Raw genomic sequence first — 22,693 nt, 5'->3', positions numbered from 1 at the left:
GAGAACAGAGTCTGCTGATTGCCCTGGTGCTTAAAATAGTTTCTAAGTGTCCTCATAATAGCATGTCACCTGTAAACAGGTTTCAAGCCAATGCAAATTAACAAATGGTGAACAGATGGACTAAGAACTGACTTTTGTCAAGAGAGAGTTAGCAACAAACACTTTTTGACTCCAGTCTTAGGGGACCATTAGAAAGCCTTTCACTTCTCACCAAACCTCCTGCCTCAGTAGACAATCCATGCAGGGAAAGTGACAAGTTAGAAGGCCCATTAGACTTGAGCGAGCTAGAAGCTGGGGTATGCAGAATCACCAAATCAACACACAAAAACAGCAGACCGAATAATGTTCCTTAGTGTGTTGTATGTTCATAGTTAAAACCCGCTAGTTCTTACATCACTAGAAGCAGCTGCTCCTGTAGTCTATGAAAAATACTGTACCTGTGCCTGCAGCACCCAGGAAAATAATTGCCGCAGGCTGGTAAGGTCTGTTTATCTTGGAAGCAAACGTTAACTATGAAGGAAACTGGGAAATCATAGTGTTCACCGGCAAGAGAAGACACCAGCGGAGTCACCGCTGGAACTTGCGTCCCCTAGCTCCTTCAAGGGACTAGTTCTTCATTCGCAAGTCTCTGCCTAACACTGTATCCTTAGAGATACCTTTTTGGATTGCCCTATTTAAACAATTTCTCCTATTTCCTGCCACCCTGGTTCTTTCCTATCACCAATCGTCACGTGACTGGTAATGGCTGTAAAATAACTATCTCATGAGCACGAGGCAATGTGTGTCTTGGTCACGACGACATCCCCAGAGTCTAGAGCAGTGGCTGGCCCAAAGCAGGTGCGCAATAAATACTAGCTAACCAAACGACATAAAGTGAGATCTCCTGATGGAAGGCACACAATTTGGTTTTACCTGCAAATAGTCCTCAAGAGTGGAAGCTTTTAAATGTAGTTTACAATAGAAGAGTGGGCTAGACTATGGAATAAGTTTAAAGCCCAACTCAAGCTTTTGGGGAGTATTGCCCCACTGAGGGAGGTACACATTGATAGAGAAGTTGCCAGCAAGAAATGACACTTTCACGGGTCTGACTCCGCATCACTGAGTGAATCAACAAGCAAATGCACAAGCCATTCGGGGCATATTCAAAGGAATTCGACGCAACTACAAACAGAACCATCTAGATGATTCTACCCTATTTGGTTAGAAACAAACAAACAAACAAAGGCAACATGACTAATTACCTGTGAGATGGTTCTCTTTAGAGGGGCTCTAGCAGTTCAAGACCACCGGCCACTCCTCGGGAGAAAGGCAGGGCTTTAACTCCCGTAAAACGTTCCTATTTTGGAAACTCTATCCTGGGCAGTTCCACCTTGTCCTAGAGGGCTGCTGCGTCAGTATCGGCTCGATGGCAGTAAGTTTGGTTTGGGGAATATATTTAGATGATGTTAAAGAAGAGGCAAAATTGTTTTTTAAGATACACTTGGGAAGCAGGAAGACCGGGTACAGACTAGGAAAATAATGAGAAATCCTTAGGTGAAACTAGACATCTTCCGCATCTTGATCTGGGTGGTACTACATGGGTGTGTATGTGTGTGGAAACGTCTTCAATCTACACACCAGATGAACTTTGTCACATTGGTTATCCTGACAATGGAGGTGGTGGTAAAGGGAAAACATAAGCATGATCCTTTAAAGAGAAAAAATTGAGCCCACATTCCCAGAATCCACCAGATTCTGTAGGTGGTCTACAGCTTGTTAAAATGTGTTCCTCAGCTGGCTCATTTGTAAAATAAGAAAGATTGCCCTTTTGTTCTGCCAACTTTGAGAATGTGGTAAGTAAACAAATAAGGTCTGAGGTACCTTAAACTCCTAGATGGAAAAGTCTCATGTATAAGATGAACTGCATGACACCCACCTCATAAAGATATATGCTAAATATTTTATCTTCATGCTTGGTTTTTCATTCTAAATTACCTTATTAAGAGAATAAAACAATTTCACAAGTAAAATAGCTTTCCAGTGGCTAAAACTCAGTACAAACTACAGCGTTCAGCCGGGCAAAGGTCCTCTTTGAAACCCACTACTCACTGAGGCGGTAGGACAAGCGTCGTAGGTTGAGCCTTTGGTCTGCGTTTAGCAGATACGCCCATCTGGTTTGCAGAACGCTTCAGCGACTGTTGATTCAAAAGGCCCGATGCCAGACCTGCATGGTACTGCAACTGTGGAGAAAAACACAAAGGGGATGAGCTAAAAATTAGCAAAAGCAGGGCAAGGGGTATTAAATAATTTCAAATAGAGCTGCTAGCAGATTACTTCAAAGGATCTACTAAGAAGAAGACTCAAACAGAAGGGGGAAAACACAAATACGGTTCTTCATTGATGCATGGCATAATAATGAAAAACTGAAAGCAATCTACTAAGTAGCTAACGATGAGTAAGACATCAGTTAAAATATAGAAAGAACTTTATACCATGCACTTTGTGGTGTAGATGGATGGCTTACTGAACTGGGTAGAGAACTTAATTCCATTTCCATGAGTTAGAATAATATGGAGGTAAGGAGGCCAAATCATTTAAATGGGCTTGAGTTTGCTGCTAGACAAACTTCTGAGACTCAAGGTTGCATAGGGCAGATCATTCTACACCTCAAGTTGTCTGTAGGTTAAAAAAAATAAGATGGTCTAGTTCCAAAGGCAACAAGGCTCTTTACTAAGTTCTTTTCACTGAACTGTATGTAATTAGCATAAAATAAAAGGTACACATTTTAAGTGGATAGTTTAGTGAGTCCTCCCCAATCAAGGTACGGGAAACTGCTGGAGACAGTTCTCTGTGCCCCCTGCCATCAGGATCTTTCTTTTCAAAAACAACCCATCATCCTCACTCATTGCCAAATGAAGCTTAGATTCAATATGATGTGTGACAATGACTCTTACCTTCCTTTTTAACCCCCCCTTTTTAATTTTAGATAGAGTTGTCATAAATCTCTCTAAAATAAAATTATCCTTGAAAGGTATCCCAATTTTGAACAGATGAAAATAAAACATGCAAATGTGAAAATGCCAACCTAAGAATTTGGATTGAGACCATTTATAACACCCAATATGTTTCTTCCTCTCTTCTCAAATTAAGCAAGGTCTTTCAAACATTTATCTAGAATTAACTAAATATACAAATAGTAATTCATTATGAAGCACTGAATCAATTTCTTTTCAAAATGCTCTTTTTCAAGGCAGAGACTTCTGGTGCCGAGTCAGCTGTATTAAGGCTCACGGTAATGAAACTGATGAGCACCATATCAAAAGGGCTGGGTGCAAAGGCTAATACTGTCCTGAAAATTAAATGGTCTCACCTAAAGCCACTGGGTCGGCCACCCGCAAATCAGAGTAAAGGAAACAAAAACCATTGAACAGATCCATTCCTTGAAAATGGCCATAAAAAGAAAGATATCTGGTGACCCAGAACACTGAAAAATGTTTGTGTCGGGAGCACCCATTCTGCTTTTTAACGGGCTCTTGATTTACTGTGGATCTGTTGTGGGAGCCTGATGGCTGCACAACACAAGGCAAAGCTATGTCACATTCATAATAAAATGGAGCTTTTCTCCACGTGGGAAGGGAGGGGCATAACTGAGCTCTACTAACTCATCTTAGACCAATGAATTTTGCTCAAATTTGGTTTTCTCCTACAGATTTCTTCAATGGGAAATCAATGGAAACAAGGGACTGTACAAGTTTGAAAGACAATGTTTCAAAATGTCAGCTACTTGGGTTTCGATCTTCCCCACCAGAATTTGCAATGAGTGCAATATGCGTGGAGCTTTATGGAATTAAAGGGGAAGACAGCTTGGCAGGAGCCCCCTCCTGGCTCAAGGACTAGTCTCTCCTTCGTCTTTGTATCTTATTAGGGTCCATGCAAGCTCAGCCATTCCAGCCCTGCTGACTCTTGGAGTGAAGGAGTCCTGCTAACGATGCAGAGTGGCAGGGTGATTTTGCCCACCTGGCATCATTTTGATCACTTGTGCCAACAATCAAAGCATGCGCACACACAAAACAAAACTGCAGAAGTCACGCTAACTACTGTCTGGTCTTTAAAGGTTTTCTTTTCTCCAGTCTTTGCTCCTCTCGGGTGCTCTCCACGCACACTGCACCTCTAAGAGTACATGCGAGTGGTAGGACTCCTATTCCCCCAAGCACAATCTGTCCTTGAAAGCTGACTCATAATGATTAAGCAGCATTTGCTAATCATATATGGTATACATACCCCACTTTCCTGGAACACAGCTCCAACTGTCAAGACCTATAAGGGGCCCATTAAATATTTAACAAACCATCTTTATAATGGGAGAAAGGGTCAAAGTTAATCAAACTGACAGGCAGCTCCTGTCCAACTGGATTTATACATTATTTAAGCACCAAATACTCCATTCCATGAAACACAATTTTGATCTGAAAAGACTTTTAGAAAATAAAATGTTCACTCAGCCAATGGTTCTAAAACAGCAGAAGGGAGTTCGGAGAGAAACCACAAATTAACATTAAGAATACATCACGCCCAAAATACTGCCATAAGTTTTCAATTACAGGTTCTGTAATATTTTCTATAAAAATACATTTCAATAAACATACTTCTCTCCAAATGTCTGTGGCAAGGAAACAACTCTATTTCAAAATGCAACTTATCAAAAGTTCTAATGTGATTTTTCTATCCAAGATCATTTCCCCACTTACCAGCCAGAATAAAATGGAAGAAGTAAAACAATCTATTCTTTTAACATCCACATATTACAACTAGAGGGAATAAGAGTGTTTACGTGGGGAGTGGAGGTGGGAGGTAGCTTTTGTTTGCTGCTAAGTGGCACTTGGTAGCAACAGCTATTTCAGTGTTCTCTGGATTTCTGAGAACGATGTGCTCTATTCCAATTCTGCTATCTATTAATTTCAGCCTTCTATTTTCTATGAATAGTCAAAGATTTTTTTGTCAGTTCTCAATTTAAAGGCCTTTCTAATAAATTATGCCGACTAATTACCTCTTGCTGTTGTTGTGTCTTCAATTCAGTTCTGACTCTAAGACAGAGGAGGACTGCCTATAGGATTTCCTCCAGGCTATCCTCTTTTCAAAGGAGCCCTGGAAGCTTACTAAGGTCAGCAGTTCAAAACCACCAGGTGCTCCTCCGGACAGATGAGGCTTTCTACTCCCATTAGGAGTTAAGAGTCTCAGAAACTCACAGGGGCAACTCTACCCTGTATGGTTGGATCGGCCCCACAGCAGTGAGTTTGGTCTCTACGGGAACAGACCGCCAGGTCTTTTCTCTCTCAGAGTGCTGGATGGGCCCAACACGGCCAATGTCGCAGTTAGCAGCCACCAGGGCTCCTCACTCGGTCCTTACAGACATGCTTCAGAGGCTGGGCTCCAGAAGTATCGCAACAAACCCAGTGCATTAAAAGTTTTGTGTGCCCCTTACTAAAGTCTCCATGGAAAGCATTATGAAAAAGTTTGAAATACTGTGAGAACTATCAAAATGGGACAGCGATACACAGGGAGCACATGCTGTAGGAAAGGGGTGCCGACAGACATCCTGGGTGTGGGGTTGCACATGTTTTACAGCATTTTACACACGCGCACTTTGTAAAATACACAATGTCTTGGAAGCACACTGAAACAAGCTATGTTTGTACTTGGGGAAATTTCAACAACTCTTAATGATTTGGTGGAAAGGCCAATTAGAATTAGAAAAACCTTGATTTACTTGATAATGTTTAAAGTAATGCTGTTATAGAAATATTAAACATGCAAGAACCTCCAAACGTTGTCACATGGGGCCCTTGTAAACTTAATTAGTCTAGATTAAGAATGTCTCCTAAGAGTCGTATCTGAAGTGTGCTCCTGGGATCTACTACTAACAAGGGCTCCACAATCCTCAGTACTTCCATTCCTTCTCTGATAAACAAGAACCATTCTAGCTCAAATTGTGATGTTTCCACAGAAAATACGTGGCGAGGGGAAAAATCTCTTAAGGTGGTGAAGTAATGTCCTGACAATAACCATAAAATAAGCTTAACAAACTTTTTACCTATACATAGCTTGTATCTTGATAAAATCTGCTTTTAAAAAAGTTCAAACTATTGGAATTCAAATTCAATGAACTTTGCTCAAGGAGTCCTGGTGGTGTAGTGGTTAGGCACTGGGCTCCTAACTGTAAGGTCCACAGTTTGAAACCATCAGTCATTCTTGGGGAAAGATGGGGCTATCTATTCTTGTAAAGAATAGAAAATCCCCCAGCTATCAAAAGAGATAGCGTCTGGGGTTTTAAAGGCTTGCAGATAAATAAGCAGCCCTCTAGCTCAGAAGCAACAAAGCCCACATGGAAGAACACACCAGTCTGTGTGATCACGTGGTCCCAAAGGGATCAGTTATCAGGCATCAAAGAACAAAACATCATATCATTGGCTGCACACCTCCATGATACGATTGCCTAGGACAGACGGGTGCATAGCAAATGTGGCGAAGAAAGCTGATGGTGCCCGGCTATCAAATGGTATAGTGTCTGGGGTCTTAAAGGTAAACAAGCGGCCATCTAGCTCAGAAGCAACAAAGCCCATGTGGAAGAAGCACACCGGCCAGTGCGATCACGAGGTGTCCAAGGGATCAGGTATACGGCATCATCAGAAAAAAAAAAATCTTACCATAGTGAATGAAGGGGGAAGTGTAGAGTGGAGACCCAAAGCCATTTGTCGGCCACTGGAGATCCCCTCGCAAAGGGGTCTAGGGGAGGAGATGAGTCAGTCAGGGTGCGATGTAGCACCGATGAAGAATACAGCTTTCCTCCAGTTCCTAAATGCTTCCTCCCCCACAACTACCATGATCCGAATTCTACCTTGCAAGTCTGGATAGAGCAGAGGATGTACACTGGTGCAGATAGGAGCTGGAGGCACAGGGAATCCAGGGTGGATGATACCTTCAGGACTAGGGGTATGAGGGACAATACTGGGAGGGTAGAGGGTGAGTGGGTTGGAAAGGGGGAACCGATTATAAGGATCTACATGAGACCTCCTCCCTGGGGGACGGACAACAGAAAAGGGGTGAAGGGAGACACCGGACAGGGCAAGAATGACAAAATAATAATTTATAAATTTTCAAGGGCTCACGAGGGAGGGGGGAGCGGGGAGAGAGGGGATTAAAAGAGGACTTGATGCCAAGGGTTTAAGTGGAGAGCAAGTGCTTTGAAAATGATGAGGGCAAAGAATGTACAGATGTGCTTTACACAATTGATGTATGTATGGATTGTGGTAAGAGTTGTACGAGTCCCTAATAAAATGTTAAAAAAAAAAAAAAGAATAGAAAACCCACAGAGACAATTCTATGTCCAACAAGGTAGCTGTGAGTTGGAATCAACTTAACAGCAGTCGATTTTTAGGTTTACAAGGCAGTAACTATTTATGGCAGTACAAAGCCCAGTCTTTCTCCTGAGGAGCTGCTGGTGGTTTTGAACTGCCAACCATGAGGAGCGCAGCCCAATGCATAACCACTACACCACCAGGCTCCATAATGCATTTACTGGAACTAATTAAATGAAAGGCAACGATAAAAATAGGATTCAAATGCAAATTTTCTTATTTAAATAGTGAGTTCAAAAAAACAGATGAGCCCTCCACATTGTGGTGAGTGCTTCTAAACCCAACCAAACCCAAGGCACCACTGGAGAGGAGTCCTACTCACAGCCACCCTGTAGGAAAAGGAGAACCTCACTGGGTTCCCAAGGGCGTAAGGAAGCAGATGGCCTTTCTTTAGCTGAGCAATACAGTGGATTCAAACTGCCAATCTTTCAGCAAGCAGCCAAGCATAAACCATTTCTCAACGAGGGCTCCTTGTGAATGGGTCTACCTGCTCCAAGATAGAGAAAGCGAATGTGTTGCCATGAAAACAAGTCTGGGAAGAAAACAGAAGAAAATCCATCACCCTGATCATGTTCAACATATTAATTAAGCCAGTAGCATTCAATGAGGGCTAGTGTTTAAAGGCTGACAGGTATGCGGGAACCTCCCTGTGGGTCAATATTACAGGTAATGTTATTCTATTCTTGCCATATGGCTTGCAACCCACTTTAAGAAAACTTGATATTCAAAAACCTCAAAACTTAGGAGTCAGATCAATTAAGATGTGATTCTTTCCACTATAAAAAGCATTATTTCCTTCTTAAAAGATTCAGCAAAAACTTTCCTTTAAAAGGGGAGTTCTCCTAATGGTAAGGTATGATTCATTTCATTTAAATAATAATTTACATGTAGTTTCTAAGAATATATATAAGACACATTGGTAGTTCCAATAACTAAACCCTTTGGCTGAAGATTAAACTAGGATAAACTTGTTTTAATAAATTCTGGCTAGCTTAGGCAGAGGGTCTAACAGAAAAGGGGTTGGCGAGTGGGGTAGGGGCACAGAAGGCTAGGGAGCCGGTCACCTTCTCTTCCTGGCAGCCATTCCAGGTCAGTTTCCCTTCTCTAAGCACACAGCTCTTGATGTCTGTTCTGGAATGGGACATCCAGAAGAGGCAGCCTGGTGTTATTTCTTGGTTCAGGAGTGAAGCTAGCTAACCAAGTAGACATATCTCCAGGGCACAGACTTTGCTACATATTACTCTGTATTCTCTACATGTCTAGGAGGGTGCATTGAAAACAGGCGAAGCTAAGGAATTCCTCAACTGAGAAGTAGCAGGGCAGATTATAGTGAAATTACTAACACCTGGCCTGTCACTACAGCCAACCTAGAGAACAGACTGGCCTCATCCAACGGCCCTCTTAACTCAGACCTCTAAAGAAAGCAAAAGAATCCTCTTTCTCCTCTTATTTTAATTACCCCCAGAATGAGTATTATGAGCCCCTACGCAGGCTTAGGTTTTGGAGAAGGTATCAAATCATAGAAGTCGAACATCAAATCATGGAAGTGCTCTCATTTTTATTTAGACTCAAGCTTTAAAGACATGACAGGCCCAAGGTCACCCACACCAAATGAGGGAGGGAGCCCCCCTTCCTACAGATCCTTTTCCCTCAGGGATAGGATATTGCATCTTTGTACCTGGAGGCATGGGTGTTTGTGTCTCTGCCTCAGCGCTAGAAGCCGGCACGGGTCTTAGGCAGGGAGCTAGACCATGCTAAGGAAGTCGGGGATATGGGTTCCACTAGCATTTGCTGACTCTTGTTAATTCTCTTTTACACAACGAGATATTACACATTGTTTTCCCTTCGACTCCAGTCAAGAGATGGGTAAAGTGTTCAGAGATGTTTTAAGCCGCATAGTGTTAAGATTTCAATATTGCTCAGGGCTGAAAACCTAGGGGGAGAGGATGAAAAAAAAAGAAATCATAGAAACTCCAATACTGCCAGGAAATCTAATATTGAACTTAAATATAATTCTATAAAAAGGAAGCCATTTAGAAACCCCCACTTTAACAGCATAGATGCTTACACAGGTCTTTATTTCAGGAGAATCCATGTGTGTAATCCACTCTTATTTCCGTGTTCTCTTGAGAATTTGTTTAAAGCTAACGACAGTTTCAATCAAGGAAATCACCTGAAAATCACTAGTCATAGTAGCTAGAGCTGGTTGGCGTCTGGGCATGAAAAGAGTCTTTCCAAGGGGCAACAGACCAAGTTCAAGCTCACAGTCTCAATCTGGGGATGACATCACACCTGAATTAGTTCACAGCATGCACACACGCACACACCCCACCCCCACCCCTTAACCAAGTCACACGAGGGTCTAAGGATGTGGCTGAGGGGGAAGAGGGTTGTTTGCAATCTAATTCCCTGAAGCATTAAACTACCAACTAGAACCAAGATTTCTGCAAACCCAAGGTTTCACCACTTTGAGTAGCAAAGACCTTTGCCCCTCGTTATTAAAATGTTTTCCCCCAGCTAATGAGAAAGAACGCTGTATTATGATAAAGCTCTGTGTCTTCTTTAGGGCCATAACTCTAAGCAAAGAAATAGGCAAGCTTGCCTGGCATTATCTGTGCTAAGGAAAACAGCTACAGAAAAACACCATAAATCTAATTGTAATGCTTGGGTTTTTATCTAAATAGCAGATAATGATATTAGCATCTTTTCCTTTTCTTTTTATATATCATGTTTCTTTCAAAAAGTCAATATGAAAGGGAAAAAAACAAAGCTTAAGGTTTGAGCTTTTAGGGGTAAATGATCTTTTCGCTCGGTCAAAACAGCATCAATAAACCATAAGAAGGAAGCCTCCAATTTATTTGCCTATTTGTTCTCTACTGGAAAGCTAGGTCTCAGGACTTTCAACTATTATAAAAGCAGGACACCAAATCAGGGCTGTTTCCTGTTCATGCTAACATCATTTACAAGTTAAATGCCATTTGGATAGTTGTTTTCTACATATTAATCCTCGTATATTCAAACTTCAAAAACTGTCATGGAAGTACCAATAGAGAGGATGGGTAGCAGCCTCTTTCTTTTTAAAAAGTATTTGCAATGTTTGGGGTCATTTCAACTCATTCCACTGGAACTTCCCAGAATTCACACCTTTATTAATACGCTTTCTCTACAACTGCTCCTATTTACACCACATCTGTATGCATGTTATCATATGTCAGAGATGCCAATCAGATGGAAGAGATATCACTCATGTATCTGAGCAGATTCACTAACAAAGCAAACTGTGAACATGGCTATAAATGGAGGAAACAACATTTACAGACATTACTTGTGGAAGGAGAGGGAAAGAAGACAAGGAAACTGCAAGGAAAGCAGGCAGAAGGGAGCCGAGAAGGCAGGTCTAGGCTACACTAGAGGTGGTTTCTCCCGTCCTCCATTTATACCTCTCATTTCACAGCAGCCTCTTCTGCCACTTGCACATGGTCTCACAAAGAAAACAACTACAGGATGCAATGCAGAAAGATGGGGTGGCTCCTCAAAAGCCAAAAACACCCAAACAACTCCGTTGGCCTCCTAGACGATCTGGATTTAGTTGCAGGGTTTACTTAATGCGTCTTTCTTCCAATGTCATGAAATCTTTAGTCCTGCTTAAAGCACCACTTTAATTACCACCAAATGTAGCCCCATCAGCTCATCCTATTTCCTTCCATAAGCCAATTCATCTGCTGGGAGGCAACTGGCTGCAACTCAGGGATCTGATCAGCTCTCCCACTCCCTTGCCCGGCTCACGTGGGATGTGAAAGAGGAGGGTGGGACGAAGGAGAGGAGCACAAAGAAAACAAGAAGGAAGCAGGGGACACAGAGAGCTATGTACTCACTGGCTTTACAGGACAAGTAACCGTGACGCCAGGAAGGGAGGTGCTGGCTGCTGTTTGGAAGCATACAAGAACAGGACGAAGGAAATCAAGCACTTTAAAAATTGACCATTGTTAACACCTGTTTGGGGAGTAAGAGGAAGAAATCAGGCTTGGTGGCTTGGGACTACAAGGAGGAACTGTGTCCAAGGCAGCGCCGTTTGCTTTGTACTTTGCTTTTCAGGCAAAGTTAAAACCTCCGGAGGCAGCGCTCCCCAGTGGGCAGGAGAACAAACTCTGTAGTTAGGTGGCTTTGCGTTCAACTCCCAGTTCTGTCATGAGTACTGCGGGCAGTTTGGGATGCTGCTTCTGCATCTGAAGGAGCCCGGGTGGCACTGCGGACCACACCATGAGCTGCCCACCATCTGGTGAACAGTTCAAAACCACCAGCTCCTCGGGACAAAGCTTTCTGCTACCATAAATATTTAGGGTCACTATGAGTCAGAATGAACTCAAAGCAATGAGTTTAATATTTCAGGATTTTGTTGATGATGATGATTTTGTTGATTTTCTGCCTGAGGCTATTTCATTAGCTCAATAAGAAGAACAATGTTTACATTCTTCAGGGAAACATGGGTTGATTGTGCATACTCCCACAGGGAGATGCTACAAAATATGCCTTTTCTCATCTCTCAACAGCCGTGTGAGGGGAGGGCTATGTCAGTCTCCTTGTACAATGGAGAGCATGAGGATAGGAATTAAGAGGTGCCCTGTGTGCACAAACCTTAAATTAAGCACAGTGCTCAGCACTGTTCTTCTGATTCCCAGAAATGAAATGTCCTGAAATTCACCTCCTCCGGCAATGCCAGAAAAGTGACTGAACTTTCACAAACCTAATTAGAATGACTGTCTTTTAATCACACTCTGTCACCTAAGTATAACAGATAATACATTGCTAAGTATAAAGGAAAAAGAAAAAATGCACCCACCAGGCTATTTTAAATGAGTAGCGGTGCTGAGAAGAAACCTCAACTCAATTCTTCTGGTACAACTGAGGAAGAGACTCACCACGGGTGATGCCTCTGGGCTGCTTCTGAATAAACTCAAACATGATGCAAGGAAACAAGCTAAGTGTTGGCACTCGCAATGAAAAGCAATCCGGAGGATCCATTGGGAAACACCTTTTCATAGACTAATCTGCTCCAAAAAGGTTGTGGGAAACTTCCATTCTTTTTGAAGCCACCACATAGTAGAGATGGTTTGTATCAATCTGCACATACACGAAATGCCCAGAAAGTTGGTTCTACTTTGATCCATTTACACTACCAGAGTAAGGGATATTTCATACACCTTCAACAAAGTACTGGAAGGCAAAGGTCTCTCCCCAGATTCCCATAGTACCTTTTCCTATCTTTGTTTAATCTACCCAGGCAGGATGAGGGAAGGCCATCCAGGTGTGGGAGTTTTTTCCCGGTGGAAGAAAGTTAAGTAAAAAAGCATATATACTAACAGTGGGTATGCTTTGGGTTTAAAATGGAATAGGTTTAATATTTATCATCATGAGCTAAGCAGTAATATTTTAATTTGTATCATTCTTAATCTAAGTTAAAATGGTTTGGATAACTGTCCATAAGGTAAAACTTAGATCACTGTCTCCCCAAGTGGGTAACATCACACCCCCTAGGAGGCACTGCAAAAACAGATACCTACACTTTATCCTGGATTATGAGCTATCAAAACAAAAATGCTCAATTGCCAAGGAGCGGTCGGCCAAATAAGTCTGGGAAACTGTGTCCTAGAAGCTTACTTCACTGACTGTGTGGCCTTGGGTAAGCTATTCAACTTTCCAAAGCCTCGGTTATCTTCTAGTAATGGGAAGAGCACTCCGTGTTCCCACTTAAGTTCTCTAGAAACAATTTGGGCTTTCAGTGAGCCCAATGTTTGGAGTTTACACATTACCTTAAAACCAAACCCCTATCTGTCAAGTTAATTCGAGACCCTATAGCACAGAGCAGAATTACCCCCTAGGGTTTCTGAAGCTCTAAATCTGTACAGAGGCAAATGGCCTCATCTTTGTGGTGAATTCAACCCGCCAACCTTTGGGGTAGCAGTCCAACTGTGTGCCACCAGGTCTCCTTGAATGCGCAGGGTGCACGTAAAGTGCTGAGTAAAGGAGCTGGCACCAAGTAGACGCTCCTTAAGTGTTAACTACAATTATTATTAATAGGCGGAGTTACTGAGCCATCAACAATTAGACTGAAGCTTAGGGGTGACTAAGTCAATAATTTGGAAGCCTGTGTTCTGATGGGGAAACAACTTGGGAGAAAACGGGTCACTCAAAAGTAGGTCCGTTTCTGATGGATTTGGGAGAAGGAGAAGCACAGGAATAACAGGGCCCAGGGAGAGCTGAGCCCCGCCGGAAGAAGAGTTACTCTGATGTACAACTTACTTATTCTGGCGGGCTGAGCAGTCCTACTCAATTCTTCTCAATTTCTCCCAAACTGGGGGCCAACTGTGAGTGACCCGAGAGTGAGTATGAACAACACATCCATACCAATCACATCCGCCCTAAGGAAGGTATGCAGACTGTAAGGAAGCCTTTCTCAGGTCAAACGTAGGGGTGGGGGTGGGGGGTGGGGGAGAATAGCTCGACTAGAGCCACGTCTATGGCTTCATTTTCATCTCCAATATCCAAATAAATGGCTTTAATTATTTGGCATGTAGGATCCCTATAAGCCGTAATCATTAATTACACAACAGAGAGCTAAGAAAAATGGAAACTTCCTCAAGCCAGTCTATAAGCCTTTCTGAAACATCCTTTACAGGGCTGACCACTGTATATTACAGCATGCTTTTAATTACTCATTATAGCTTCTGTTTTCTAAACTGTATGTCACAGGAGTGCCAGTACAGTCTCAGACTCCATTGATAAGCCTCACAGGCTCCGCATTGTTGCTTGCGTTTACAGAGAACAGACTGGCTAGTTGTGACAAAGCACTGCGCTAGACATGGATAAACAAAGAAAAGGTCAAAACATGCTTAGAATGTAAGCTCTGTAAGAACAGACATTCCCTAGTCTTCAGTACTATGTTCCCAATATCTAGAACAGTGCCTGGCATAATAATTTTTAAAACCCACAATAATATTAGCTAATGCATCCATCAGATTCACTGAAATTAAGACCTTCCTAATTCAGCTAAAGGACTTGATCAATGTATTAGGAAGGCATATAAATGATTAGGAAAAAGTATTAATCATCTCATCTGGAAAGTACAATTAATTCATTCACTGCCTTTGAGTTGTTTCAGAGTTACAGCGATCCTATAGGGAGCCCAGGATGGTGTAGTGGTTACGTGTTGGGCTGCAATCTGCATGGTCACAGTTCAAAACCAACAGCAGCTACTTGGAAGAAAGACTGAGCTTTCTACTTCCATAGACAGTTATAGTCTTGGAAAGGCCACTATGAGTCAGCATTGATTTGATGGCCGTGAGTATAGGAAGGGGCAGAAGTGCCCCTGTAGGTTTTTGAACTATACATCTTTAAGGGAGTAGAAAGGTTGGTGGTTTCAAACTGCTGACTTTGCAGTTCGTGACAACACATTTCTTGAAGGTACTGTTATTATCTCTATTTTATATAGGTGGCTTGTTCACAATACAAGGCAGGGTCAGGACTGGAACCTACCATATTATCCAGCTTCTCTGGAAATTAACATGCTCTCTCACTCTCTCTCTCTCTCTCTCTCTCTCTCTCTCTTTTTTTAAGATAAATGCATACTTAGGGAGAGACTGATGGTAGAAATGTGGACTCTGAATCAGATGCTGGCATGAGGTAGCATGAAGAAGTAAGGACGACAAGGCTCTCCCCCTTATTACTGAGAAAGGTATGCTTTCTCGGGCTGCACCAGGCACAGTGGGTGAGAGTTTGTGGTGAGGTGCCACAGTGAAGTGGCAATCGGGAAATCGTCCACACCTAGACCTCTTGAAAATGGATGCACAGCTCCCTGCTGTTCAGTCAACAGCTCCATCGGTCACAGGCACTCTCCCAGCTTCTTGGCTTTTGGTTCCCTCTCAATTTGCTCGTTTGACAGTGCTCTGCTCCCTCTTTGACAGTGGTCTGCTCCCTCTTTGTCAGTGGTCTGCTCCCTCTTTGACAGCGGTCTCCTTGCCGCTGTGCGAGTGTACCATGTGCTCACATGCACTCTTCTACCCGCCCACGTATTGCCTTCCTAGGTCGGTCTCACTCCCACCCAGAGGATGGACCTGGTTCAGAGCCATATTATTATTATTAATATTATTTGCTGAGATGAAAACGTTTAAAAAGTTCTGAAAATAAAAGGCTTTTTCATAAACAGTGGCACCAAAACAAATGAGGTAGCAAAACCTAAAATGATGTGAATCTGAAATTGAATTTCTCTCACTTAATGTGCATCGGCATACATTTTGCTGCCCAGGTATAAATATGTTTGGTCATAGGTACTGCCCCAGCCCCTGCTGGAAAATATAGGGGAAACACTCTATTAGAACATGGACTATATTGCCTCCCTTTAACTCTCAAAATTCTAAAATCTAAAACACATTCTGCCTGCAAAGATTTTGGAAAAGGAATCATGACTGTTTACCATCTAGTACAGATAGCATCTGCGGGGCACAGCCCCATATTGGACACCCTGTAAAGTGCTGGCAGCTTTTGGCTTTAGGAACCCATCTCCGATCCAAGCTCTGACAGCCAGGCGACCTACAGAATCACTGGGCACAGAGCATGACAGCCTGCATGATCTGCCCTGCCTCCTTCTTCCAGGTCACTGGGGTGCCATCCCCTACCCCTCTCACCCTGCTCCAGCCACACTGGCTGACTTCCATTCTATTCCTAGGACCCCTTTAACTAGAAGTCTCCTTTGTCTGGAAGACTCTTCACCTGATCTTTGCAAACCTGACTTCTTGCCATACAGATCTCGAATAGAACTTTACCTCTCAGGGAGCCAGCTAAGAAGTCCTGGTGGTGTGATGGATTATGCGCTGGGCTGCTAAGCGCAAGGTCAGCAGTTTGAATCCACCAGCTGCTCTGCAGAAGAATGATGATATGTTCTCCTGAAAAGATTTACAGTCTTGGAAACTCTAGGGAGCAGTTCTACTCTGTCCTATAGGGCTGCAATAACTAGTTGAATCAACTAGTCGGAACCAACTAGACAGCAGGTTTGCTGTTGTTTATCTGAAGGATTTTCCAGATTCAGTACTTTATTACACCACGCTATATAACATCTGAATTACAGTCTTAATCTCCTCTGGGTATTTTCTTACTGATTGTTTGCGCGCGCGCGCACACACACACAAACACACTCACACATAGGCTCCAGCAGAACCGGTGGTGGCCTTAGCTCTCTTAGTACTGAAGTTCTCTTACTACTTACTATAGCAGCAATACATCCATCAGTGCTTGTTACACACTGTAGTTCTTAAAAATGATATTAATAATGATAAATCGTTGCTAAACAAATGAACGAGGAGCCCTGGTAGCACAGTGGTTAAACGCTTACCTGCTAACTGAAAAGTCTATTCTAATCTATCCCAAACCCACCAACGAGTCTACAAAGGAAAAGTACGGCAAGTGGCTCCTTTAAAGATTACTGCCTGGGAAACAAGTGTTCTAGTCTGTCCTATGTTGTCACTATGAGTCAGAATCAACTTAATGGCACATAACAACAACAGCAACACACAGATGAATAAAAATGAAACTACTCAGAAGGGGAGTATAGGCAATGCAGGCACACCTACACACCATGCCTACACAAATTAAAAATCCATAATACTCCCAAGTGCTATGGATTTTTTATAACGCCTTTGAACTTTATTCGATAGACAATTGGTGAAGAGAACGTATCGTTGAAAGTACTAAGAAGGGAGTGAAACTAAGAGGGTACTATAACCTTCCGATCATTTTTCTAAACATGTGCATCTGAATCACGTGTAGCGCGTCTGCCAGAAATGCCGCTTCCAGGAGCCCACTTCAGATCTTCTGAACCAGAACTTCTGTAGAGTTCAACTACACTTCTATCTCAAAAGAGATCTGTTAGTTCATTAATTGGCTCAGTAAGCTAGTCTCTACCTGGAATTCATCCAGAATACGCTACAGAGAAACCTTTGGACAAGTGACAATTAGCAGCTCTTCCTGGTCCAAACTCCAATTCAGGGGTTTCAATCGTGGATACAATCATGGTCCAAGCACTGAGAGGCTTTCCTCTTCCAGCTCCTGGCTCTCATCAAAGGCCTGACCCTTCCTTTCATACATGTCCTGTTGAGGAATGGTGGAAAGAAAGGAGGATGGGCACTTAAGAAGTTTCTAGAATTCTCATACTAAACTTACTCTAAGCTGTTATACTTGATTAAGCAAACAAAATAAAACATACACTTCAAAAGCCCTCAAATAGTTAAATTTTCAATCTTTATGAAAAAGAAAATCCATCAGATTTGATTGATAAGTGTACTTTTTAAAACTAAGAGTAAAAAAAGGGAAGATTGGCAACATTTTTCGCCATATAATTTGCTTTCTTTGCCTTTTTCCACAGCACTGCACATAAATCAAAGAAATGTTAAAGAGGCCCATACATCACCAACTGGCATTTCAAAACTATTTACAAAGTCTTTAACAGACATGGGACAGGGTATGGGAAACCATAGCCAGCGAGGTTGAAATTAAAGGGGGAAAATTAACTCAAACACTGACAGAGAATTAATTAAGTTTACAAATAACTCTCTGATGAGCAAATTATGATATTTAATAAGCATAACCTCAGTGAAGCTGGGTTACAGAATGGAGGTGGAGAGGCAGGTGGAGGGAGAAAAGCCAACAGAGTTCTCTAAACAAGAATAATGTGTATTTGAACAAGCTGCCTTTCTATGATTAAGCACAGAAATCTGAGAACAAGGCAGGGGAAATGATGTTTTAATAAGGTCTGAAATAGGTTTGTGAGCAGCATTTTGCATTACCCTTGCAAAAGAAGAAGAGAAAACACAAGAAAGAAGGGCATGGTCCAAAGTTGCAAATCAAGGTACAGGTCACTCTGTATAAACTGCTGCCAGAGCTGGCACAGAGGGAGAGAAATGTGCATTTAAATGGGCTACCTTGCCCACGCAGAAAATGCAAGGATTTCCCAAAGGCAGAATAGTTTAACAAATTGGTGCCTTCCACCCTGGTTTTCAAAGGCAGGAAGAGATGTGAAAAGGTTTTACCTGTGCGTCTACTGATAGGCATAAAAAGTCTGGGCTTGCAGGGGAAGGGGGAGGGAGGGTTGGTCCCAGTACCACTGCTCCATCATTCTAGAGCCCTGTGGTCTGTCTGTCTGGGGCTAGAGTGCTGGCTGCCTCTCCACTGCCTGCGCAGAACAGTAGGGGCTGCAGTTTCAATGGAGCCTGCTTCTTTGAAAAGTTCAGCTTTTAACACTGCCATCCCCCACCAGGTACTCTTGCCCTCAACTATTACACTCCAGAAAAGCTAACTGCTGACAGCCAAAATAATAAGGAAGCACTACTGAGAAAAAGGTTTTCAAACCAGCTGGTAGGTAAAGAGGGGGGAAAAGGTCAGTCCTTTCTTCTCAGCAACTCGATGTTTTATCATCTCTCCCTCCCGCAACACAATGAAATATTAGCATCAGACGAATCTTCCTAGATGCATACTAAGGACACGGAGCCACCTTATTCTTATCAAATGGGCAATGTGCAAACGTGTGTATACATTTCTTAAGAGTCATGCAAAGAATAGGAGACTCGACTTTATGGAAAATATAGACCCATTAAATTTGAAAATGCAAAGCCAAGATCCAGCAAACCAAAGCTCTGGGCAGAGAAAAGCAAATAAATTTTTAAGAAAGGAGCCCAGAGGCCTTCTTGTTAAACATGGTACTTTGAATGCCCATACTGGCTAAATGACAGCAGATGAAGAAACACACAGGAGTAGAGCCACAAAGACAAAGAGAATACAACGGCATTTTAAAAGATAGGAAGGAAACAGGCCAACACTATCAGCAGAGAGCAGTATGCTGAGAACTTACTCTGCATAAAGGGTTGGACAGTAGAATCTCAAAAGATTAAAGACTTGGAGGTTCTGAGTACAAGGTTGAAGCCCGGGTGGCATCGTGGGTTATGTGTTGGGATGGTCAGCAAGGTCAGCAGTTCAAAACCACCAGCCACTCCACAGAAAAAAGATGAGATTCTCTATGCCTGGAAAGACTGAGTCTTGGAAGCCCAAGGGGTAGTTCGACTCTGTCCTATAGGGTGCCTATGAGTCAGCATCCACATGACGGCCATGAGTGTGGGATCTGAGTGTTGGGTCGGGGGTAGGAGGGAAAACACAGACTAAGTCTTCTTAAAACACTCTGCTGTCATCAGAAGTCAGGTGGTCTAGACCCCCTAGAGAAGCTAATGTCAGAGAGTCAGGGTTCAGGAACAGCTAAAAGCAGGGATAAATATGAAGTCAAATGTATAGTACACTACATGGCTCAGCTATAAACATAAGGGAGTACACAAGGAGTACACACGTCTGCACATTGCCCTATTCTCTTTGTGTTTGTGGGGATACTCCTTTGTGTTTGGTTGTGTACTATACAACAAATATAGTTGAACTACACATGTACACAAGTACAGCTACATGGCTAATCTGTAAACACTACTTCAGTCATGATAATATAAAAATATAAATTTAAAAGATAATATAAAAATCAACTGATGAAAAGAGGAGGCTGTATGAGTTAAACTTTTATCTTTCAATGAAAAGAAATTGTTTACCTACTGTCTAAAATAGCAGTCAAAGCTAGTTGTTTAGAAAAGTGCCCACAAGTCCCCAAAGAAGCAGACATAGAGTTTGAGAGGCGTTGCCCCGGGAAGTGGCATGTGAAACCTTCAGACAAGAAACTAGTCCTTCTGTTACAATTCGTCTCTTTACCTAGGTCCTCATAGGTCCTGAAAATGTTAAGTCCCTGCACACTACAAAAATGTGTTTCATCACCTGGGGACTATTAGTTTACTATAGTAGCACTTAATTTTATTTCAAGTTTTACTGCACCAGTTAAAGGTTCTTACAATAGCAGATGCCTTCCCTCCCACACATCAATTAATTTGCAAATCCACTCAGGTTGTAGAATAACAAAGTGCAGAAAGCTTTCTCCCTGGGTAAGCCCTGTGATCAGAAGGTGGATGAGGTGGGCGAAGTGCTAAACTGCGACTGCTAGAGAGCTGCATTTCCAAGCCAATGGAGCACGGGCAAGCTCGCTCAGCTACTAGCCCACTAGCCGGCTTCAATAATAATAAAGAATATAATGGGCACCCACCCCCCCGGAAAAAGGAAAAACAATGGGAAAAAACTGGAGATGGCAAGGGACGGACAGGCATTCTGTCTCACAAAATAAAGTCCTAGTCTGTAGAGTCCTTTTCATGGGTTCTCCTGTGGTGTTTACCAAGGCAGCAAACTTTTTGAAGGGAAATTATGTGGCACTCTGAATTCAACTTTGGTCTGTCATTTGGCAAAACCACCTAGCAAGCCCACACATTTCATTTTTCTTCTTCTTCTTGCTGGAGGAGCGGAGCCGGAGTAACCAATGCTGTTTGAAAACAGAGGGGATGAAAATAGTGCTGCAGCTTCTGCTTTGCCAAAGAACTGTCTTCCCATTTTCACTGAAAATCTTTTTTTTAATGACCTAAATGATGAAGTGAACGAGGCAATTTCTCACTTTCACCTATGCAAATAGCATTCTGTACAGAACATGTTATCATCTGTAGAGCACAACTCCAGGAAGAGGCCGACGGAGCCAATCAGTAGGGATCACCAACACCACCAACGGCTTCAGCCAACTCCTCTGTTCTGCTGGATCTACACAAGGGCCTTTGCACCCAGCAGCCCCCGTGGGGTTTCCTGTCCGCCACAACCAAGGGCTTCCATTCCCGGCACTCTTTCTCAGGCCTTCAAACATTGTCTGAATGGGAGTAAGCCTGCTCTGAGAAGAGCCACCTTTGCAGTGAACTAAATAGGTGCCCATAACAGCCCGACACTTAGCAATGCACGTCCTTCTCCTTCACAACTGGGCCTGACCACAAATCAGAGTCTTCATTCCTCGCTAGCCAAAAGTGCTACCACGCATGGTGTTTCTCTTTCTAAACATCTCTTTCTATTAAGAAAACGCCTGCCATCGCCTCTAGATTTCAAGGACAATCATTTTCTTCACACACTTATGAAAGCAATCGACGTTCCCCTGACATTTTCTGACCCCTGCATTGTCTGTAAAGGGCGCAGGTTAACAATGCTTAAGAAAAGATCACATATAATATATAAATCATGAAGATTCCTGGGACAGTGTTTGGTGCAGGGCTTCAGATTCAACACCATATTAGGGAGAAAAGAAACGTCTTTTCTTCTCACTCGCACACCATACTGGGCTCAAAAAAAAACACCATTAAAATGGTACCAGAGGCATTTGGGGGATCCACAATGATCTGACACTTTTTTCCCCCTAAGAAAAATTAAATTGGACAAAGTTTGGTAAATTTAGAGGCTTGTGAAGTACCACCCGCCTCCCCTCCCTCGCCCCTAAAAAGGGCAAGAAAATTCATCATCAAAGGTTACCCCTCCGTCGAATGTCATCAGAGGGTGGTATTTCAGCACATACGTCTGTGTATAGAAGTCTCCAACTGTTCTGAGATCTCCGCCATCGTTGGCATAACTGGCTGAGTTAATAATGGAACGGCTGCCTTCCTAAACTTATTTTTTTTCCTTTTTTCTTGTTTGTCAGTTTAACTTGGATCCTTAGGGTTCCGTATAAGTCTCTGGATTCTACTTGGCATAAAGGTGACAGGAAGACACTCTGCCTCCTCTCTACATCAGCGCCCCACCCCCTCACAATTCCAAGGACATTCAAAAACTTGGTCATTAAAAATACACTATTTTTATTTCAGAAGTTCAACCATAACACATTCCCTTCCTTAAAAATTTTATAGCTGCTACACTTTCAATTTGAGATTTTTCATTCATGCTAGGTGAGCCTCTTATGTTCTATATTAAATGCAAGGCATGTGTGATCAGTACTATTAATAATATAACAGTGCCAATCTCAGAAGCAGTAACGGCACCAATACACAACCCCACATGAATAGATGAGGAGTCATGTGTACCGCTGCAATTTTTATTAAAAATAAGGGAATAGAGAATGCAGCTTACTGCTCTGGACCTTCCCCCACTCAAGAATCAGAAGAAAATTCCCTTTCTTCCCCAAAGGCATAACATATCATTAGCTCTCAATACTTTTATTAGATTCAAAGGAAAAGAGAAATGTAGGTTTACAAACTACTGGTGGACAAATCATCATCAAAGTAAATCAGCCTCAAGGAGTTAATGCTACTAGAATTGCCTGTTATGATTATGGTGGCACAAGAAAAGATCCACGATCTCGCTTTCCTCACAAAGCC

General features: G+C 42.5%; 1 protein-coding gene across 1 annotated transcript in view; it reads right to left on the bottom strand.

The window, feature by feature from the left end:
* The window catches only part of MED27 (mediator complex subunit 27), a 254,521-nt gene that overhangs the window by 161,539 nt on the left and 70,289 nt on the right, over nt 1–22,693 (bottom strand). Inside the window, exon 3 of the mRNA XM_075560588.1 lies at nt 2,089–2,219. Coding sequence (XP_075416703.1) covers nt 2,089–2,219 — 131 coding nt within the window. The remainder of the gene's footprint in view (nt 1–2,088; nt 2,220–22,693) is intronic.

The sequence above is a fragment of the Tenrec ecaudatus genome, chromosome 10 (assembly GCF_050624435.1).
Source record: "Tenrec ecaudatus isolate mTenEca1 chromosome 10, mTenEca1.hap1, whole genome shotgun sequence".
Classification (NCBI taxonomy): Eukaryota; Metazoa; Chordata; class Mammalia; order Afrosoricida; family Tenrecidae; genus Tenrec; species Tenrec ecaudatus.
The sequence above is the reverse complement of the archived record's forward strand: the minus strand, read 5'-3'. Positions and strand labels throughout refer to the sequence as shown.